The sequence below is a fragment of the Lycium barbarum genome, chromosome 12 (assembly GCF_019175385.1).
Source record: "Lycium barbarum isolate Lr01 chromosome 12, ASM1917538v2, whole genome shotgun sequence".
NCBI classification, from domain to species: Eukaryota; Viridiplantae; Streptophyta; class Magnoliopsida; order Solanales; family Solanaceae; genus Lycium; species Lycium barbarum.
In genome coordinates this window covers 91,439,544-91,455,598 of record NC_083348.1, presented here as the reverse complement: position 1 = coordinate 91,455,598, position 16,055 = coordinate 91,439,544, and the positions used below count along the sequence as shown (strand labels likewise).

The 16,055-nt window shown below is 36.4% G+C and overlaps 3 protein-coding genes across 7 annotated transcripts; all 3 read right to left on the bottom strand.

The window, feature by feature from the left end:
- Positions 1 to 578: 578 nt before the first annotated feature.
- Positions 579 to 4,427, bottom strand: LOC132625146 (transcription initiation factor TFIID subunit 14b). 2 transcript variants are annotated; one of them, XM_060339961.1, is made up of 7 exons: positions 4,295 to 4,427; positions 4,019 to 4,264; positions 3,213 to 3,301; positions 2,905 to 3,126; positions 2,633 to 2,817; positions 2,424 to 2,545; positions 579 to 989 (listed from the first exon to the last, which is right to left on the bottom strand). In XM_060339961.1, the coding sequence occupies exons 2-7, from the start codon at positions 4,133 to 4,135 to the stop codon at positions 906 to 908; spliced, it is 819 nt and encodes a 272-aa protein (XP_060195944.1). In that variant the 5' UTR covers positions 4,136 to 4,264; positions 4,295 to 4,427; the 3' UTR covers positions 579 to 905. The 2 variants fall into 2 exon arrangements, with proteins under 2 accessions (XP_060195944.1, XP_060195943.1); XM_060339960.1 differs by having other exon boundaries at positions 4,019 to 4,379.
- A 1,056-nt stretch (positions 4,428 to 5,483) lies between these two features.
- Positions 5,484 to 10,036, bottom strand: LOC132625145 (uncharacterized). 4 transcript variants are annotated; one of them, XM_060339957.1, is made up of 3 exons: positions 9,870 to 10,036; positions 8,130 to 9,021; positions 5,484 to 5,887 (listed from the first exon to the last, which is right to left on the bottom strand). In XM_060339957.1, exons 2-3 carry the CDS (start codon positions 8,987 to 8,989, stop codon positions 5,713 to 5,715), a joined length of 1,035 nt encoding a protein of 344 aa, XP_060195940.1. In that variant the 5' UTR covers positions 8,990 to 9,021; positions 9,870 to 10,036; the 3' UTR covers positions 5,484 to 5,712. The 4 variants fall into 4 exon arrangements, with proteins under 4 accessions (XP_060195940.1, XP_060195942.1, XP_060195939.1 ...); XM_060339959.1 differs by having other exon boundaries at positions 8,130 to 8,931; XM_060339956.1 differs by having other exon boundaries at positions 8,130 to 8,992; positions 9,870 to 10,035.
- On the bottom strand, positions 9,870 to 14,749 carry LOC132625144 (endoglucanase 2-like). Its single transcript, XM_060339955.1, has 6 exons — positions 13,915 to 14,749; positions 13,540 to 13,823; positions 12,753 to 13,187; positions 12,333 to 12,483; positions 12,072 to 12,238; positions 9,870 to 11,593 (listed from the first exon to the last, which is right to left on the bottom strand). Exons 1-6 carry the CDS (start codon positions 14,117 to 14,119, stop codon positions 11,255 to 11,257), a joined length of 1,581 nt encoding a protein of 526 aa, XP_060195938.1. The 5' UTR covers positions 14,120 to 14,749; the 3' UTR covers positions 9,870 to 11,254.
- Between the last annotated feature and the right edge of the window lie 1,306 nt (positions 14,750 to 16,055).

Below are 16,055 nucleotides of genomic sequence, written 5' to 3'. Positions count from 1 at the left end.
CTCATAGGCTGCCATTCACTACCAGATAACAAGGAGGCACAACTCAGCCGCTAAAGAATTGTTCTACTATTGATACTAAATATGTTGAAAGGTTGTCACGAGCAAAAGCAATATGGTAATTGAAATGTCGTTCTTTAGTTTCAACATCAACCAGAGAGTATCTATGCATGCTTATTCAACACCATTAGTAAAAAAGATAATTTATCACACCCAGGCTTCTCTTTGCAAAAAGTTGATGGCGTAACATTAAATGGAAGTGTGTTACAGAAAATAAGTAGAGTCAAAAGGACTCATCCAAGTGCATAGTCTCACATATAAAGACAAAAGAAACAGCTGACTGCACAGTATATGCTATAGTACACACAGAAACCCCACACAGATATCAGAAACAACAAGAGCATAGTTAATGAGACATGGACGTGGAAAGACCATGTTAAAATCAATAAGACTTAAAATTGAGAAGACCTGCCACATAACTACCAATGTGAAGAGTAGTCCAACCGAAAAAGTCTAAATTTAAAACATGAAAAACAATAATCTGATGAGCATTGCGTGAAAACCTATCACTGGGGGAGCAGTTGCACCAATTCAAGATTTTAACCATAAACGCGATAACATTCTTCTTTACAGTGACACCAGACTAACACAACTATCGTAGATGTTAAAGAAAATATCCTTAGAAGTTATCCAGAACATCGCACAGCCTGTCCTACACAGCATAAGGAGGAGATAGAAATGAAAGGAGGGGAACGGGGTGGGGTGGGGAGTAGTAGAGGGATCAAGTGGAGATTTTAACAAAGAGACGCGGATGGAGAAAGAAGATGAACTTCCACTAACTGAGCTTGTCAACATGTACAAAAGAACATCACAAGTTCTTTATGCGACCGACCAATCATGTACATACTCTAATCAGAATCCAGTTTGGGTGTCGGGGGTAGCTCATCCATCACACTCAACTGCCTCCTCAGCTTAACAATGTGAGCTTGCACCTGTCAGACCAATATCCAATCAATTAGCTGATAGACCAATGTCCAATCAATTAGCTGATAGAAAACTACTCATACTATAAACTCCTTTTTTTATGACAAGGGAACCCACAGCCACTACCCTTTGGGTGCGCACAGGGTAAACCCCGCTCCTGTACAATCGCTCGCAAACCACACAAAAGAGATCAAGGTAAGAAGGCTGTTGTTGCCAGCTGTAAACTTGTTGACAAAGCAACTAATTTCCTTCAAACTGAAGCCTTTACATATACTTACTGCATTTTGAGGCACTTATATACACTTGTGACTTGCAATGTTATGACTTCGTCTATTAAGGATTTGAATAACTTGCACAGTGTAGCCAATGCCTGAAGCTCTGACCATTATTGTTACCATGCTGAAATTGGGTTATTTTTATTAAGTAGTCATTTGCTTCTCTTCTTCTTCTCTTTTTTGTTAAGGAATCATTTGCTTTTCTTCTTCTTCGTCATTTTTTAGTGAAAGTATTCATCTACTTCTCTGATAAACAAAAAGAACTAGGTCTCTTAAGAACCAAAAGCATTCATATGCTTGACGCTCCCCTTAAAACCCTAATGACCGTCTAAAGGAGAAAAAGAAGCTCCCAGGTCTACACAAGACAGTTTATCCAGGTCAGATGGAAGTTGAGAATTCGATTCTAGTACTGAAAGACACAAGTTAGAGAACTAATGACTGTGAAGAGAAATTAAAGCTTAAGGGAAAATATTGAAACATAAGTCTCATTCATCCGATGTGTGTTGGAGAACAAACTTCTGGTCTACATTTCATCCAAAAATGAAAAGTTAAAATACAAACTTTATATAGAGATGAAAGTGTGGTCCGGCCCTTTCCCGGACCCCGCGCATAGCGGGAGCTTAGTGCACCGGGCTGCCCTTTATATAGAGATGAAAGTGAACACTCTCAAGTTGAATTAACATAATTTATGTCACCAATATATTTTTTTATAACCTTGGTGTTGGGGCTAGCTTGTGCGCACCTCAACTAATTTGACGGGTTAGTTATTACCTCCCATCAACATAGATAATGGATAACTCTATCCACAAAGGCTTGGACAGAGGGGAAGAAATCACCTAGTGTGTTTGCCTGCACTGGGATTTAAATCCAAAACCTCATGGTTCTTGACCCACTTTATTGACCACTAGGCCACACCTTTGGGTGCTTCCGTCACCAATATATAATTCAACTTAAATAACAATATGTTGCTTCTCAGCTTCAGTATTTTAAAACTAAGCGTCCAGCTTTCTCTCAAGGGAGGTAGAACAGCCACACACGATTTCTACTATCTATGAGAATGAATGTTTTTTACACAAAGAAGTTTAGATGCACAAAAAAGTTTAGATGTACCAAACATGTCTGCATATGTTTGTGTGTGAGAGAGAGAGATAGTTAAGTTAAGCTCACCCTCTGACGAGCTGCTGTGAGTTTTAGGAGTTCATCGGCCTCAGAGAAATTGATGAACCACTGACTAAGAGGATGGCTTTTTGTATCACCTCTCTTCGACTCGTGCAGATCCTCAATTGGTGCTAAACATAAAGTAGAAAATTACAAACTGAAAGGACTAAGTTGCTCCAGCAGCAGCGCCTAAAGATCTCAGTAAAGAAGACATTTACCAGGAGGCAACTTAAACGTTGCAGGAAGCCGTGGCACGACTACTGCAGGATGGTTCTGGATACGAGAAAAGAAATCCTCAGGAGGATCAGGGAAAACAACCTCATTGTAGGTTTCGACAACAACAGGTTTCTTTGTTGACTGGGGACCAGGCTCATTCTCTGCATATAACTTCAAATGATGATACCTGCAGAGAAAAGAGTGAAAGTATATCTACACTGCCTGGCAAAGTTTAAAAAGAAAAAGAAGCTAATGCACAGAGTGAAGAACTTACAAATCCAACTTCTTCTCACCAACATCATCGTGGAAGTGAAGGGATATCGCAATTTCAAATTCACCCCAACCACATTCTGACAACTCAAAGGGTGGTGATTCTACCACTCTCACAGGATTATTAAAGCTTGGATGCAATTGAAAAACAACTTTCTTGATAACCCCACTAAGATCCTCATTTGTTGCCCCACGAACATATATTGTCCACCTATGCGACTGAGTTCTGATTGACAAACCCATATGTTATTTTTGTCTCAAGAAGCATGGTACTCTGAGCAAATAAATGCACTAAAAAGAATGTCCACTTACTCGGTGGCTTTCCTGCCGAGCCAAAATGCAATTGTTCCATAGACTATTGGGACATAAACTTCAACATCTTTCAGTCTCTTGCTTGAAGCCTGTGTAACACCAGGAACTAATTGAATTATATATCTAGCTAAGAAAGAAGACAGGTGAGGAGAACACTGGTCAATGCGCAAGTCTCAAATGTTTCTACAATAGACATAAATATCAAGGAAGTACCAATGTACTTCTACCCTCTGGTCACTTTCACTTGTCACGTTTCACTGATCGAGAGACAAATTACATGAACTTTGACCAACATAATTTTACTACTATATTTTTTCACCATATTAATATGAGACGAATTGCAACTTCCAGTATTTTTCGTATAGTTTTTGAACGTCCAAATTTTCATTTTAAAATATTGAATTAATCTAATTCAATTTAGCTCTAAAGATTAGTCAAATGGACTCTCGAGAAGGGAAACGTGACAAGTAAAAGTGAAGGGAGGGAAGGAGTACCATATAACACTGAAAACTTCATCAAACTCACATATATAAGCAACATGAGGAAATATTATGGTATCCCGTTGAATGAAAAATGAAGAAGTAGCACAAAATTATCAAAAACAGGGCATCTAACCCCAACTTTTCGGTTGCAGATAAAAAGTAAAATGAATAGTACGATATTGTCATCTGCAACAGTGCTAATCCTAACAGGAGACATTATTGAACCAACATTAGCACAAACATAGGGGTTAGAAGCATAGAATACACCAACAAAATACCGAGAAGGGTTGCTAAAAAGTTTATCAGGTAAACGAAAAAACATGCCTTTTTCTCAAAATCTTCAGAAGGGTTAGCAATTTTGGTGATCTGTGACCTTGGATCAGACTCATTTTCACCTAGCTCACTCTCATTCGGCGTCATCGCAGGCGAATTGAGAGGCATTTTTTTTTTTTTTTTACATTCAAAACAACCTAGTTAAGGAAATTAAGGTTGTTTTGACTAAGGTTGAGGAAATTGGGAATTAGGGTTTTAGAGGAAAAGGGGAAACTTGTGCGTGGGTGAAATGAAATCAGGTACGCATGGGGTTTTGGGGTAATAAGTTAGTATACAAGTTTTATCGCATTTGCATGGAACAAAGAATGTCCTAATTCTGGTTTCGCGTCCGTCCAAATTACCGATCGGGTTTTCCATCTTTTCTAAGGAATTAACGAACCATTATCATATATGAATTTTATTAAGATTATCATATTTGGACTAAGATAATTTCACTAATTTTTAAGTATTTATCCTTCTTATTGGAGTAATTAATTCTAAGTGCTCGTGAATCTCCTTCCTAACAAAAAAGAATTGCTATTATTTGCAAAGTCAAATTATTTTGCTTTTAATTAGTATGATACTATTGAACTTTTAAAAATACTTTTAACTATAAAAAATTATAATGCTTAGTGACTTTATGCAATTTCCAAATGTGTGATTGTATTTTTTAACATTCTAAATACGAAATTAAGACGTTGATGATGGTTGTACATGGAAACGTGTAATTCTTTCTTGGCACGAAGAGAGTACTTTTTTTTTTTTTTTCAAGTATGAAATAATTAGTTTAATCAGTTATTTTAATAATCAGAAATAATTTAAATTTAAAAACAGATAGTGCCCAATCATCAAATCTCTTTTTTTAGAGGGGGAAAAAGAAGAGGAAAGAATCAGTTGGAAAAAAATAAATGTGGTGACAGCTTAATTATGAAGAAATAAAAGAAAAGAAGACCTTTCATCTCGTTTTGCACTTCGAAAAATACGAGAATTGATGTGATTATTCTATCTAGCATATACATGGAGTCATACGACACACAAGTGAATTAATTATTTATTTTCTTTCACCAATTTTAGTTTCACTTGAATCAAAGACATTGAAAGAGAAAGTTGTCATTTGATGTCCCTTGCATTAACAAGCATGAGATTTGAGAGTTCAAGGTAACCAAGCTCCTTAGAGATTGAAAAAATGTATGAAACATACATGTTTAACCAAGTAATCAAGGTGCTTTTTTCTTTTGTTGTGCGTGCCCACCAGTTCCAACTGAACTTCGGTACATCACTAATTTAGGCACTGGAGCAAGGCGTTATTCTTAGAGCGCAGCATACTTCAGCAACAAATACCAATGCCACTTATCAAAAAAATGGGAAAAGAACAAACATCATTATATCAATACCATTGTCTGACAGCCATGCTCACTAAAACGAAAAGAAAAATGAACAGAAATCGTCATAGATGTACAAGACAAGGCACCAAACAGGGTTGCAATCTAATTCTTCCATTAGATTTAAGAAAAAATGTGCATTTTATCAATGAGACAGTACAAGACAACAAGGGGGTAGAAAGATTCCTCTCAAAGTTGCATTTACTGGATACAAAGTTTTGCAGAATCCAGTTATTGCATTCACCTTTTTAAGCTGGAGGGCCAGCAGGTGAGATCATTGAACATGACAAAGACACAAAAAACAAAGGGTCTAAACACACTGAACTAGATATTTGAAGCACTTAGTGCCATAACCTTGCATTGTTCATTCATGGCTAAAAGATGTGCCTCTTTCTTATCAAGTAGAGCAGTCAACCTCACGTTTTCTTCCATCAGTTTTTGTACTTCATTCTCTTTCTGTAACTTCTCAGTCTCCAATTGTGTTGTCTTGGCGACCAGCCTGGTTTACATAAAACAAACTCAGCACACAATATTTCCCGGATGATGAAATATTAGTTAATCAAATTATTCCAGCTTTAACATTTCGTGCCTATTGGGATATCAGAAAATTTTGCAGTCATATTCTCACGAGGATGAATACTACACAATAAATATGTACCACTAATATAGTGGTCAGAATTCTATCTTCGTGCATTAATTAGATGACAAACAAGTCTTCAGACAAAAAACAATGCAGTAATTCAAAACCAAAGCAGTAGAATGGATTACAAAATTATGATTCATGACCATTTGGGAAGCCAACCTGACAAAATCCCGCTAAGCTAGTTGTAAGAGCAGGGAGCCTGAGCACAGCAGAAAAAGGAGCACAAAGTTTAAAGCTTATATTAGCTCAAATAAATCTAGAAGGACTAGTGGTGTTCTCTAGATTACAATCAGATGAAACTTCATCCTAGTCCGTGCTCTCTTTTTTTCTGTACTACTATGTTGCTTGGTCATACAGCTACCCAATGACTTAAAGATGCTAATTGGGTTGAGCAACAGAGTAATGAAATGCAGGATATTGCGAATGAAGCTATCATTTCAAACATTTAGCATCTCAAAAGTTCTAATTTCAATTAATTATCAATTAGAAAAGATTATTCAACTTCATTCTCAAAAAGAACAAACATTCTCAAAAGAAAAAGAATAAACTTTATGTCATAAGATAGAGAATATAACTTTTTCTATTAATAAAAGTTTGAGAGAGCTAGGTTTTTAAATTGATAATCTGACACCCATTATTGCCTTATATTGGATTAAGGTATTCCAAACTAGCAGTAAAACCTTACTTCTTGTTTTGTGGTCTCTATGAGACTAATAATTCTCAACTATTTCATTCTGGCATCATTAAGCTGTTTTTATTCTTTGAGATTCTTTAGTTTCTGGACTGATATGTAACCAGCCAGTGCGCCATCACAGCATAACCAGGACTGGGCAATATGGTTATTGTGGTGCCATTCTGCAACTCTCGGCACCCATATACAAAAAAAAAAAAAAAAAACTGAGAAATTTTATAATTACCCTTTAATTTATGAAAAATAGAGAAATTATTTTAGTTTTGTGTTCTTTGGCCAATTTGCGCCATTAGAGCACATGCACTTTATATAAAGGCTCTAACCTCTGCTCCTTCGACTGATTGTTCTAATTTCTCACAAATATTTATATTAAAAAATGGACCTTGGGCCTAACTCAACCTCAAAAGCTAGCTCATATGGTAAAAATTGTCTAAAACCATATGAGGAGTCATCAACCATAGATTAAGATATGTTTTATTCCCTAGAATCAGTATCTTACCATATTATAAGCTAGTAACTAGTATAAACACCCAACCAATCTTGAATAATCAAGCTTTTCCAATCACTTCTCAATCTTTTCCCTAATTCTCACCCCTTAGAGAGTTTTCAGATGGTATATCTGCCTTACATCTAGACGTTACTACAATTATCCCTGATAACATCACGTGAACAATGCCCGACATTGTTAATTCAAATGGTCCCAGCCCTTAGCATTGAACAATGACCAACACTGTTAAGATTCAAATGATCCCCATCCCACCCAAGCCTGGAGAATGATAAAAAAGGAGAAATATGACAGCCCGGGATCATTACAAGAACAAGATCCTACAATAGCCCGGATCGCTTAAAAGGGACGTTAAAGCTCTAAGCTTGTCCAAGAGTCCAGCATGGTATTATTGATCTAAATCAACCACACCCAAAAGAAGAAGAAAAAAAGTTTAACACTTAAACAACAATGAGTATCCATGCTTGCACTCCCTTTAAATCAACACTTGCCTTAAGGTGAAACACAAAAATATATTACTCCTAAAGGCAATATTTTACACACGAAAGGACAAACAGCCAAACAAGAGAAACAATGAAGCAATTAATGGAGCTATCGCAATATTTTTTACCAAATGACACACCAATGATATGCAGTTAAATTTATTCTTGTGAATTTGTATTTCAATAATTATACACAAGCCGCAAGGCAAGTATTATTCAAACACACAGGAAGAAGTTGTGCTTGAACATTTCTATGCACGGCAAGTATTAAGATGCAATGCTGCGAAAGTGAGAAAAATAATATATTTAATAGTAAACTTCATGCATCACAGACACACTGTATAGCCAGGAAATAAAGAAACACGTAGGTCAGCATGTTATGATTATGGAAATTTCTTTTGACGAAAGGGGAATACTTACCGCTCAAAAAGCCTTTCAATTGTCTGGAATTGCTTTTCTGATGATAGAATTGTTTCTCTCACACTAATGAGATTACTGACATAGGTTTTCAGAGACTCAAAGTCTCTCTTAACACGACAAAGCTCCTGCTCATTTTCTGCAGCTCTATGCCTCTGTCTAGAAGTTTCTTCAACCAAATCTTCAACTCTCTGCCTCATCTCAGTCAGGATAAGATTTGTACCCAGAGCAAATCTTTCCATTTCCTCTAACTTAGTGGACATGTTTTCAATCTGGAGCACCTTCCTTTTAATCTCTTCTTCACCTACAGTTACCTTCTCTTTCTCTATAGCAGTTTCAGATTCTGCCATTATAATCCTCTTGACAAGACTTTCCATAACATCTGTAACCAATTGTACACTTCTGAGTAATTCACTCATATAAGATCCATCTTGTTCATCAAGGCAACCATGTTTACTCGAAAGTCTAATCCATAATTCATCATCAGCATCATCAAAAGACGAGAGATCAACATCCCTAGACCAACTGGATAATGGTATCCCATTTTTATCAACAAGGCCTACTCCATCTAGTTCTTTGATACCGCATGAAGACTGGGCCAAATCTGGAACAGCCATGACCCTGGCTTTAGCTTTCAAGTACGTCATCAATGTTGAAGCAGTTTTCACTCTATGCCATAGAACATCTAAACCCCTGTTTGTATCTTCTTCTGATCCCTGAATATAAGCTTTTACCTCCAAAAGTTTTGCTTGCAAAGCATCCACTTGGGACTGGCTTTTCTCCATCTCCAGCTTCCAAGTAACGTCTGTTTGAGACAATTGGGATTTTAAATCTGAGAGATCAATATCTTCTGCACCCGCCATCACCTTATCAAGTACAATGTGAGTTCAGGAACCTATAAAATTATAATTTTAGGAAGATCGGGGACTAGTAACTAGCAGAAGACAGTTGTTCAAATGAACCACATGGGAATCATATCAAAAGTTTAACTCTCATCACCACCATGCAATTCTCGACCTTCAGATAAAAAAGGTTAATTGTATAAAAGTCCTTCCAAGATGATTTTAATCACTTCCATGCATTGAGCAAAATATTCAGATGAAAACAGTAAAGCTAAAATCTGTTGGAACTAGTTGAGGAATTCCCATATCCAAAAAGCATATCAATTTTAAATCTTAAATCTACCTCTATGTAAACAACTACTAATAGAATTTCGCTTGACATCCAAACTTTAAGCAGTCTAATTTCATCCATAAACTCCCCACAAAGACAGCATTTCCAAATAAATTTTATTAAGATCACTATAAAGTTATACAAATTCGCGGCAAGCTGTGCATAACCACGAGAGGAAAGTAAGAAAAATAACTTGGCAGGGAGTTTAGATATCACTCAACTGAGTACATCCATATTAGTCCAAAACCCAACCGTCAAAATGGTTTCTTTGACTAATCAAGATCATAAATCCAAGAAACAGGAACCCATCAAGTCCAAAAAAAGTCATGTAAAAGAATTAGAATTTCAGATAAAGAAAGGGACAATTTTCTCATTAAACTTATATTATAGGATTAAACCCTCCTACCGGTACCCATCAAATTCCGATCAGCATTCAAATGAATTGGAACAGAAATAGATACGAAATCAAGGTAATTTATTTATCTAAACAATTATGCACAGTTTAAAGAGGAAGACAAAGTAAGCAGGTACATCAGAACCAAAAAATACAAGGTATAGAGAAAGATGCACCTGCCAAAATTGAGGGGAATTTTGGGAGCTTCAGATTGGGCTAGAAAAATTGGCAGGTAATTATGTTGATAATGCTTATGGAAAATTATCAATGAAAAATTTCATTTCATTGAAACCGAATTTGGTAAAGGCCGCTTCTTGCTTTTCTAGTCTCTGCCTTTTCCTTGTCGGATTTCTTTTAAGCTTTCATAAAAAACTATAGTGGGGACCTTTGGGTCTTATATTTAGTCCATAAAATGATTGAACCACGAAAATTGATTTAGAGGATAAAATGCGATAAAAAAAAATACTTACGATTTTATGTCATGTTCTATTGAATTTTTTATCCACCAATTATTGTTTCTAATTTTTTATTTTTTTTGGAATTAATTCTGAGCTTGTTTCTAGACAAAGCACTTGCAAAACTTCTTGAGCCTCATATGCAGGACCTTGTTCTGTGAGACTTACGCCCCAACATCTTTTAAAGAATGAATGCCCTCTCCTAATCAATTTTTAAAATTATTTTTTGTTTCCAGCCGGCCTATATTAAATTTTATAGTAGCTTCTTGTATCCTCCATGTTTTCTTACGATTACTAGTATGAAAAGGAGTTTACAAAGGTTTAAATACAGAAGCATTCTCTGTAACATACTAACAGTGCTGCACTTGTTCTTAGAGTTTAATTCAATATATTTTCTGTGTAAAAGTTTTTAAAATTATCATGTCACTTAAAAATAAGACAGGTACCTTTTAAGAACATTAAGTTACACCGATATTTTAGAAATTTTATTACACCGTCAGTCAATAAAAGTTAAATTCTTGTTTGTATCCTTGGTCATAGCTCAGGTAGACAGACAAGAACAAAAGTTTGGGCATTACACATTTACACTACAAGCAAATCACAGTACCTGCTTCAACTTAAATACTGTTACTGCACCTGAATGGGATGACTTTATTCTTTCTTCAGGTATTTACATAGGAACACCCAATGCAAGGAAACTAAGAATCAGAAAATGCCCAACTGAAAGATAAACATGGCATGAGCAAATATAGATGCCTACTATTCCACACAATTCACAACTAAAAGGTGCTAGTGCTAGGTTGAAGGATGTTAGTAATGTACATTTCGACAAATTCTTTCCTTTGACAATGTAGTCTCTCATAGGGACATATCTATTCAGATACAGAGGTGGATTCAGATTTGAATTTTATGAGTTCAAGTTTGGGATCTACCACAACTCATTTGATTTATCAGATTCAGATGAAGCACAACTCACACTCTACGTCCGCCCCTATCCAAATAGAGTATAGTTTAGGCCACCAGCCTGGTGAGGGCTGGCTGTCTGATGCAAGTTAAGGCAACCCATGTTGAGTCAAAAGGGAAAACACAGTGCTGGCGTTTATTTTTCAGTTTTTCACAAATGACTCTACTTGTGAAGAAGAGGTGATAAGGCTTGAGATGAGTCCTACAAGAAGGGCACTGTTGTAGGTAGTTGGTTCACTTTCCTTAGTGTTGTTCCGAGAGTCCGTGTATGTATCACTAAGGGATGGTCCCCCAACAAGAGCTCCAACTGCAACATTTGGATTAGGGTGTCTTGTGTGAAGCCATTTGAATCCATCACTACAATTAGAATTAGCATCCACTGGAATTGAAGCACCCCTGTGGTGAACTTGCTGAGGATATCTACTTCCGTAACCAACAAGGTAACTCATTTCCATTGGATTGTCTCCCAATATATAATCCAACTGTAAACAAAATAATAAGTTCATTATGACATAGAGGTTTAATGGACTTGACATGTAATGCATCCAAAGTCAAAAAAATCTACTGTAAGAGCATCTCAAGAAGAAACAATTCTAAGATCTAAATAATTGAAATTGGTAGAAGTTCATCAAGCTATGACAAAAACAGAAGCTGCCTAGTCTGCAAGATATTTGAACCGTTAAAAGCATAATCGATAACAAAAGAAGAAATGATGAATGTGTTAGAACATAATGTCTTTTGATCGATTTTCTCAGAACTGTAATTTACACATACGGCAATAGTTAGTCTGTTTAAGGGATTATTTCATCTATATGTGCTGTAGTAGGAAAATGTTCTAATGGAACTGCTAAAAGGATTTTAATGACATGTTGGAATAGCCTTTATGAGAAAATGACATGTTAAATTGGCCAGGCCATTTTACATCAGGAAAATTGAACCTTAAAATAAGCAAATGCATACCTGTGAAACTGCAAAATTGCGCAACTCTGTTGGTTCATATAGCTTCCCGTTGCAATATAAATTTGATGTTTGGGAGCTAAGCATGTAATCACTGTAAACAACTGCCAAAAATGAAGAGGCTACAGAATACTGCAATGGATTCCATTGGTCAACCCATACCAGGCCATCTGCGACAAAATTATAGTTTTATTACACCAACCTTTCTTTCTAAAAGGAAAAAGATCATAATGTTAAAATGACTTGCTGACAGGAACTCAATACCTGCTGTTCGTTGAGAGGTTGACTCCGGGGATTCAGGTAGAAGTCCACACAAAAAGGTCTCAGCAGTTTGTCTGTACAACTGGAGAGAAAGACTTGCCTCAGTTGAAATATCTTTGTTTGAACCAAAGAAATTGACCCTTGACAGTAGGACCTGAATCAAAGGTAAAAATATGCATAGTTGTTATGAGAACCATGGCACATGCTGCACCAAGTTATGGGCCTTAACCTATTTTAAGTTTAACAAAGATAAAGATGCAATGCAAAATAGAAGCAAGATTTCGTGTTCTTCATAGTGTTTCCAAGTATCGTATTTTTCCAGCTTCATGCTAAGTGCACAAACAGATACTATCAGTTCTAACAGCTAAGGTGTAACTCGAATTCTGGAATATATGTAGCTTAGTGCATGTATGTGTACAATACCTGAACTCCAGCCAACTTATTTTCCCAAGAAAACCAAGAAGGATTTCCCCAATTAGCAAACGTGTTACCATTTGTGGCCACATATCTAAGGTAAGATTTGTCTTCGGTAGCATGATAAATCCAGGCAGCCGCCCACAAGAGTTCATCTCCAAATCCAGTAGAATTATAAAACTCTTGCACTTTGGGAATGCTGATACTGTACGAACCTCTATAAGTATCAGCAAACTTGAATAACTGTTTGGCATGCTTAAGCAGAGTTCTTGAATAGGCAGAGTCAATTGACTTGAACACCAAAGATGCAGCTGCCATTGCTGCTGCACTTTCAGCTGCAACATCCGTTCCTGGATATGATGCATTAACTTGTGTGAGAGGCCTTTTTCCTGTCATTGCCTCAGGTCTTTCCCAGCACGTGTGATCCAGCTTTGGGTCACCCACCTTCCTTGTAGAAAAACACAGAAAAGGCACTTCATTAAGCAATATTTTCTTGTTTTCTTTAATTAGGCAAGGGGTTGGGACTTGTGTACATGCTGCATGAGTTCAGCAAAACTAGAACAATGTCATCTGAATTGCCTAGAAAGATAACACTCCTATATACTTAGAAAAACAATTACTGAAGGCCTTCTTATAGCCTTATAGGAAGTTGAAGTTTAGTCCAAATGGAGGTTCTACATGATTATAGTGCAAATGAAGGATCAATAATTTCACATGGGAGATACAACAGGAAGTTCAAAATTGTACTTAGGAGAAACTGAAAATATTTCTTAATTGTCAAAGGTTATTAGTCTACCTGAATATACATGACATTCTCAGAAGGATGGGCATTAATAAGAAAATCAGTGATCCATTTGAGGGATTCTTGGGCACTTTCCAGCTCATTCACCATGTTCATATGGTTTCCATATTCCAAAATAGCCCATGATAAAACTGTTGCAGTAAATGCCATTGGAAATCCAAACTTCACATGGTCTCCAGCATCATACATTCCTCTACTTAAATCCAAATTCACTTCGCTTCCATCTCCCATAGCTGAATCACCTCTCCAAGCAATCTTATTATTCACCAATTTTCCAGCTGCAGTTAATAAATCAAAAATCAAAATAAGTACTTACTAAACTTAGGACTAATTAAGTGACCAATGTGAATATAATATAGCTCGTCTTACACTTCTGAACGTCGAAGAATTGCATAGCTATACTAAGAGCATTTGCATATTTGTCAACCACTTGGCTAGTATCTGCATCTGAAGAATTAGAACGATGAAAATATTTGCGGAAACTGAATAAGACCGCAGCAAGAACGAGAGCCACGATCACCAGGATCAGCCCCCGCCAGACCCATCTTTTATCCTTGTGTGGTTCTTTCTCCATTTAATTTCAGTTCTCTTCACCAAAATATTTCGAATAAAATCAGACTTGTCGTTCTTTAAATTGAATATACACATAACAAGGAACAACTTTTGCCACCATGACGAATGATTAGAGACTCGATAATGATAATGAGTTAAATTATACTTCTCGTGTGGCCGCATTATATATGCTATTTGGGTATCTGAACAATCAGCAGAATACAGGAGATAGATGAGAAACCGGCATATTTGAGATTTGTCTTTTTCTTTTATTGTGAAAAATGATGATAGAATATGTGAGTTTGTGATTATAAATAATTGTAGAAACCAAAAATTTTATTGAGAAGCTGCCAATCAGGTGGTGCAAAGTCAGCAATGAATGATGCCAACAATCTGATTCTTGATTTCTCTACTTCAACGAACCAACTTTTTGGAAGTATTTGGAACTGTAATTAACGAGAATCTTGATGCTTATTCCTCTTTCTAACCTTTGCCACCAAGAAAAAGTCTCCCGCTTACGAAAGGTGGTTCCTTTTTTTAATTATCCAACTATGCTTGCTCTCTCTTGTCAATGAAAAAATGACTAGTATATTTTTAATCCATGAAAAAGAAAGTTATGAAAATAATTATTTTTTATGCTCATCAATCGTTTGAGAAGGGGGGGGGGGGGGGGGGGGGGAGGAATATGCTCATCACTCTTTTTCTCCCCATTTTTTTCCGTTGACAATATGAACTTTTGGATTACTTAAAGGGACGTGATTTTTTTTCAACAAAAAGTTCAAGTAAGAAAATGCAATGTTTAAGTTCACAAAGAGAACCATCCTAGGTTTTCTTATGTCATTGGGTGCACAAATTAGTGGTTGACAATTTTAAGTTCATTGGAGTACTAGATAATATATGTTTAAGGGGTTGTTTGGTTCATGAAGTAGGTATATAGAGATTTTATTTAAAGCGAGAGTTGTTTATGCAGTGAATAACAAAATTTCTTTTTTTAATCAATAAAGGACAATTGACAAATAGCATTTGCTTTTGCTTGAGGATCAATGACCTTGTTGGTTACGACTAGCACCATTTCTCTAATCCAGGTCACCACTCGTAGCACCCATCTAACCTAGTTGGTCACCCCTCATGGCACTCTATCGGGCCAGCGCTCCAAGTCGGGGCCTCAAGCGTTACACAATTAACACACAACAAGATGTATCATAGTCATTTTAATTTGTGAAATATTAAACATAGGGCACGTTACACATTTAATAACATCTCTAAAGTAAAATGACAATTAGAAGAGAAAGATAGGAGGATCGTCTAGGCCTGGATGGAATCATGTTTAATCACAATTCTCCTCATGGGATGGTTTTTCTGTCTCACTCTGTCGATGTTTGAAAAAGGTGCTTCAGGCCCGGGTGATGATTTTCTGGAGAATATAGCAAGTAAACGGAGCAGGAGTGCATTGGTAACTTAACCCACCCCCCACCCCCCCAACCACCAAAAAAAAAAAAAAAGGAGCGCATTGGTAGCTAATCAGTGCGCAGAATATCTTCCTAAGGCTATTGACTAGTAGAACCATTATCCAGCCACCAATGTCAACTAGTCATGAGTCATTACTCCTTTAAATTTTCCAATCTTGCTATGCAAACAACACAAAGTACTTCGATTACCACTGAACTCTGTTTCATATAGCATCAAAATTAACAGGCCTGACAAGCAGGCACCATTGCGAAATAACTGTAGTTCCAAACTTCCAATAAAACACATACATCAGTAGTGGCAGAGACAAGATTTTCAAGGAGATTTAAAATATAAGGAAGTAATTAAACCATGAAGAGGAATTCAACATTTACTATATTTTATATACATAAAAAGAAAAGAATTAAGTATGAAGCTCACCGGATAAAAAGAGAAAAATAAGTTTGATGGATTTTTAGGTTCTCTGAACTTTTCCCTCCTCTTTTAACAGA

Bases quoted from the DNA above. Each gene is read 5' to 3' on its own strand.
- LOC132625146 (XM_060339961.1), bottom strand. From the start codon at position 4,135: ATGCCTCTCAATTCGCCTGCGATGACGCCGAATGAGAGTGAGCTAGGT. The intron at 2,818-2,904 runs GTAAGTTCTTCA...TTTTCTCTGCAG, and splicing joins GGTGAGAAGAAGTTGGATTT to GTATCATCATTTGAAGTTAT. The intron at 990-2,423 runs GTGAGCTTAACT...TTGGTCTGACAG, and splicing joins TCACAGCAGCTCGTCAGAGG to GTGCAAGCTCACATTGTTAA.
- LOC132625145 (XM_060339957.1), bottom strand. From the start codon at position 8,989: ATGGCGGGTGCAGAAGATATTGATCTCTCAGATTTAAAATCCCAATTG. The intron at 5,888-8,129 runs GTAAGTATTCCC...TATGTAAACCAG, and splicing joins ATTGAAAGGCTTTTTGAGCG to GCTGGTCGCCAAGACAACAC.
- LOC132625144 (XM_060339955.1), bottom strand. From the start codon at position 14,119: ATGGAGAAAGAACCACACAAGGATAAAAGATGGGTCTGGCGGGGGCTG. The intron at 13,188-13,539 runs GTAGACTAATAA...TCTACAAGGAAG, and splicing joins AGAATGTCATGTATATTCAG to GTGGGTGACCCAAAGCTGGA. The intron at 12,239-12,332 runs GTATTGAGTTCC...ATTTTGTCGCAG, and splicing joins AACCTCTCAACGAACAGCAG to ATGGCCTGGTATGGGTTGAC.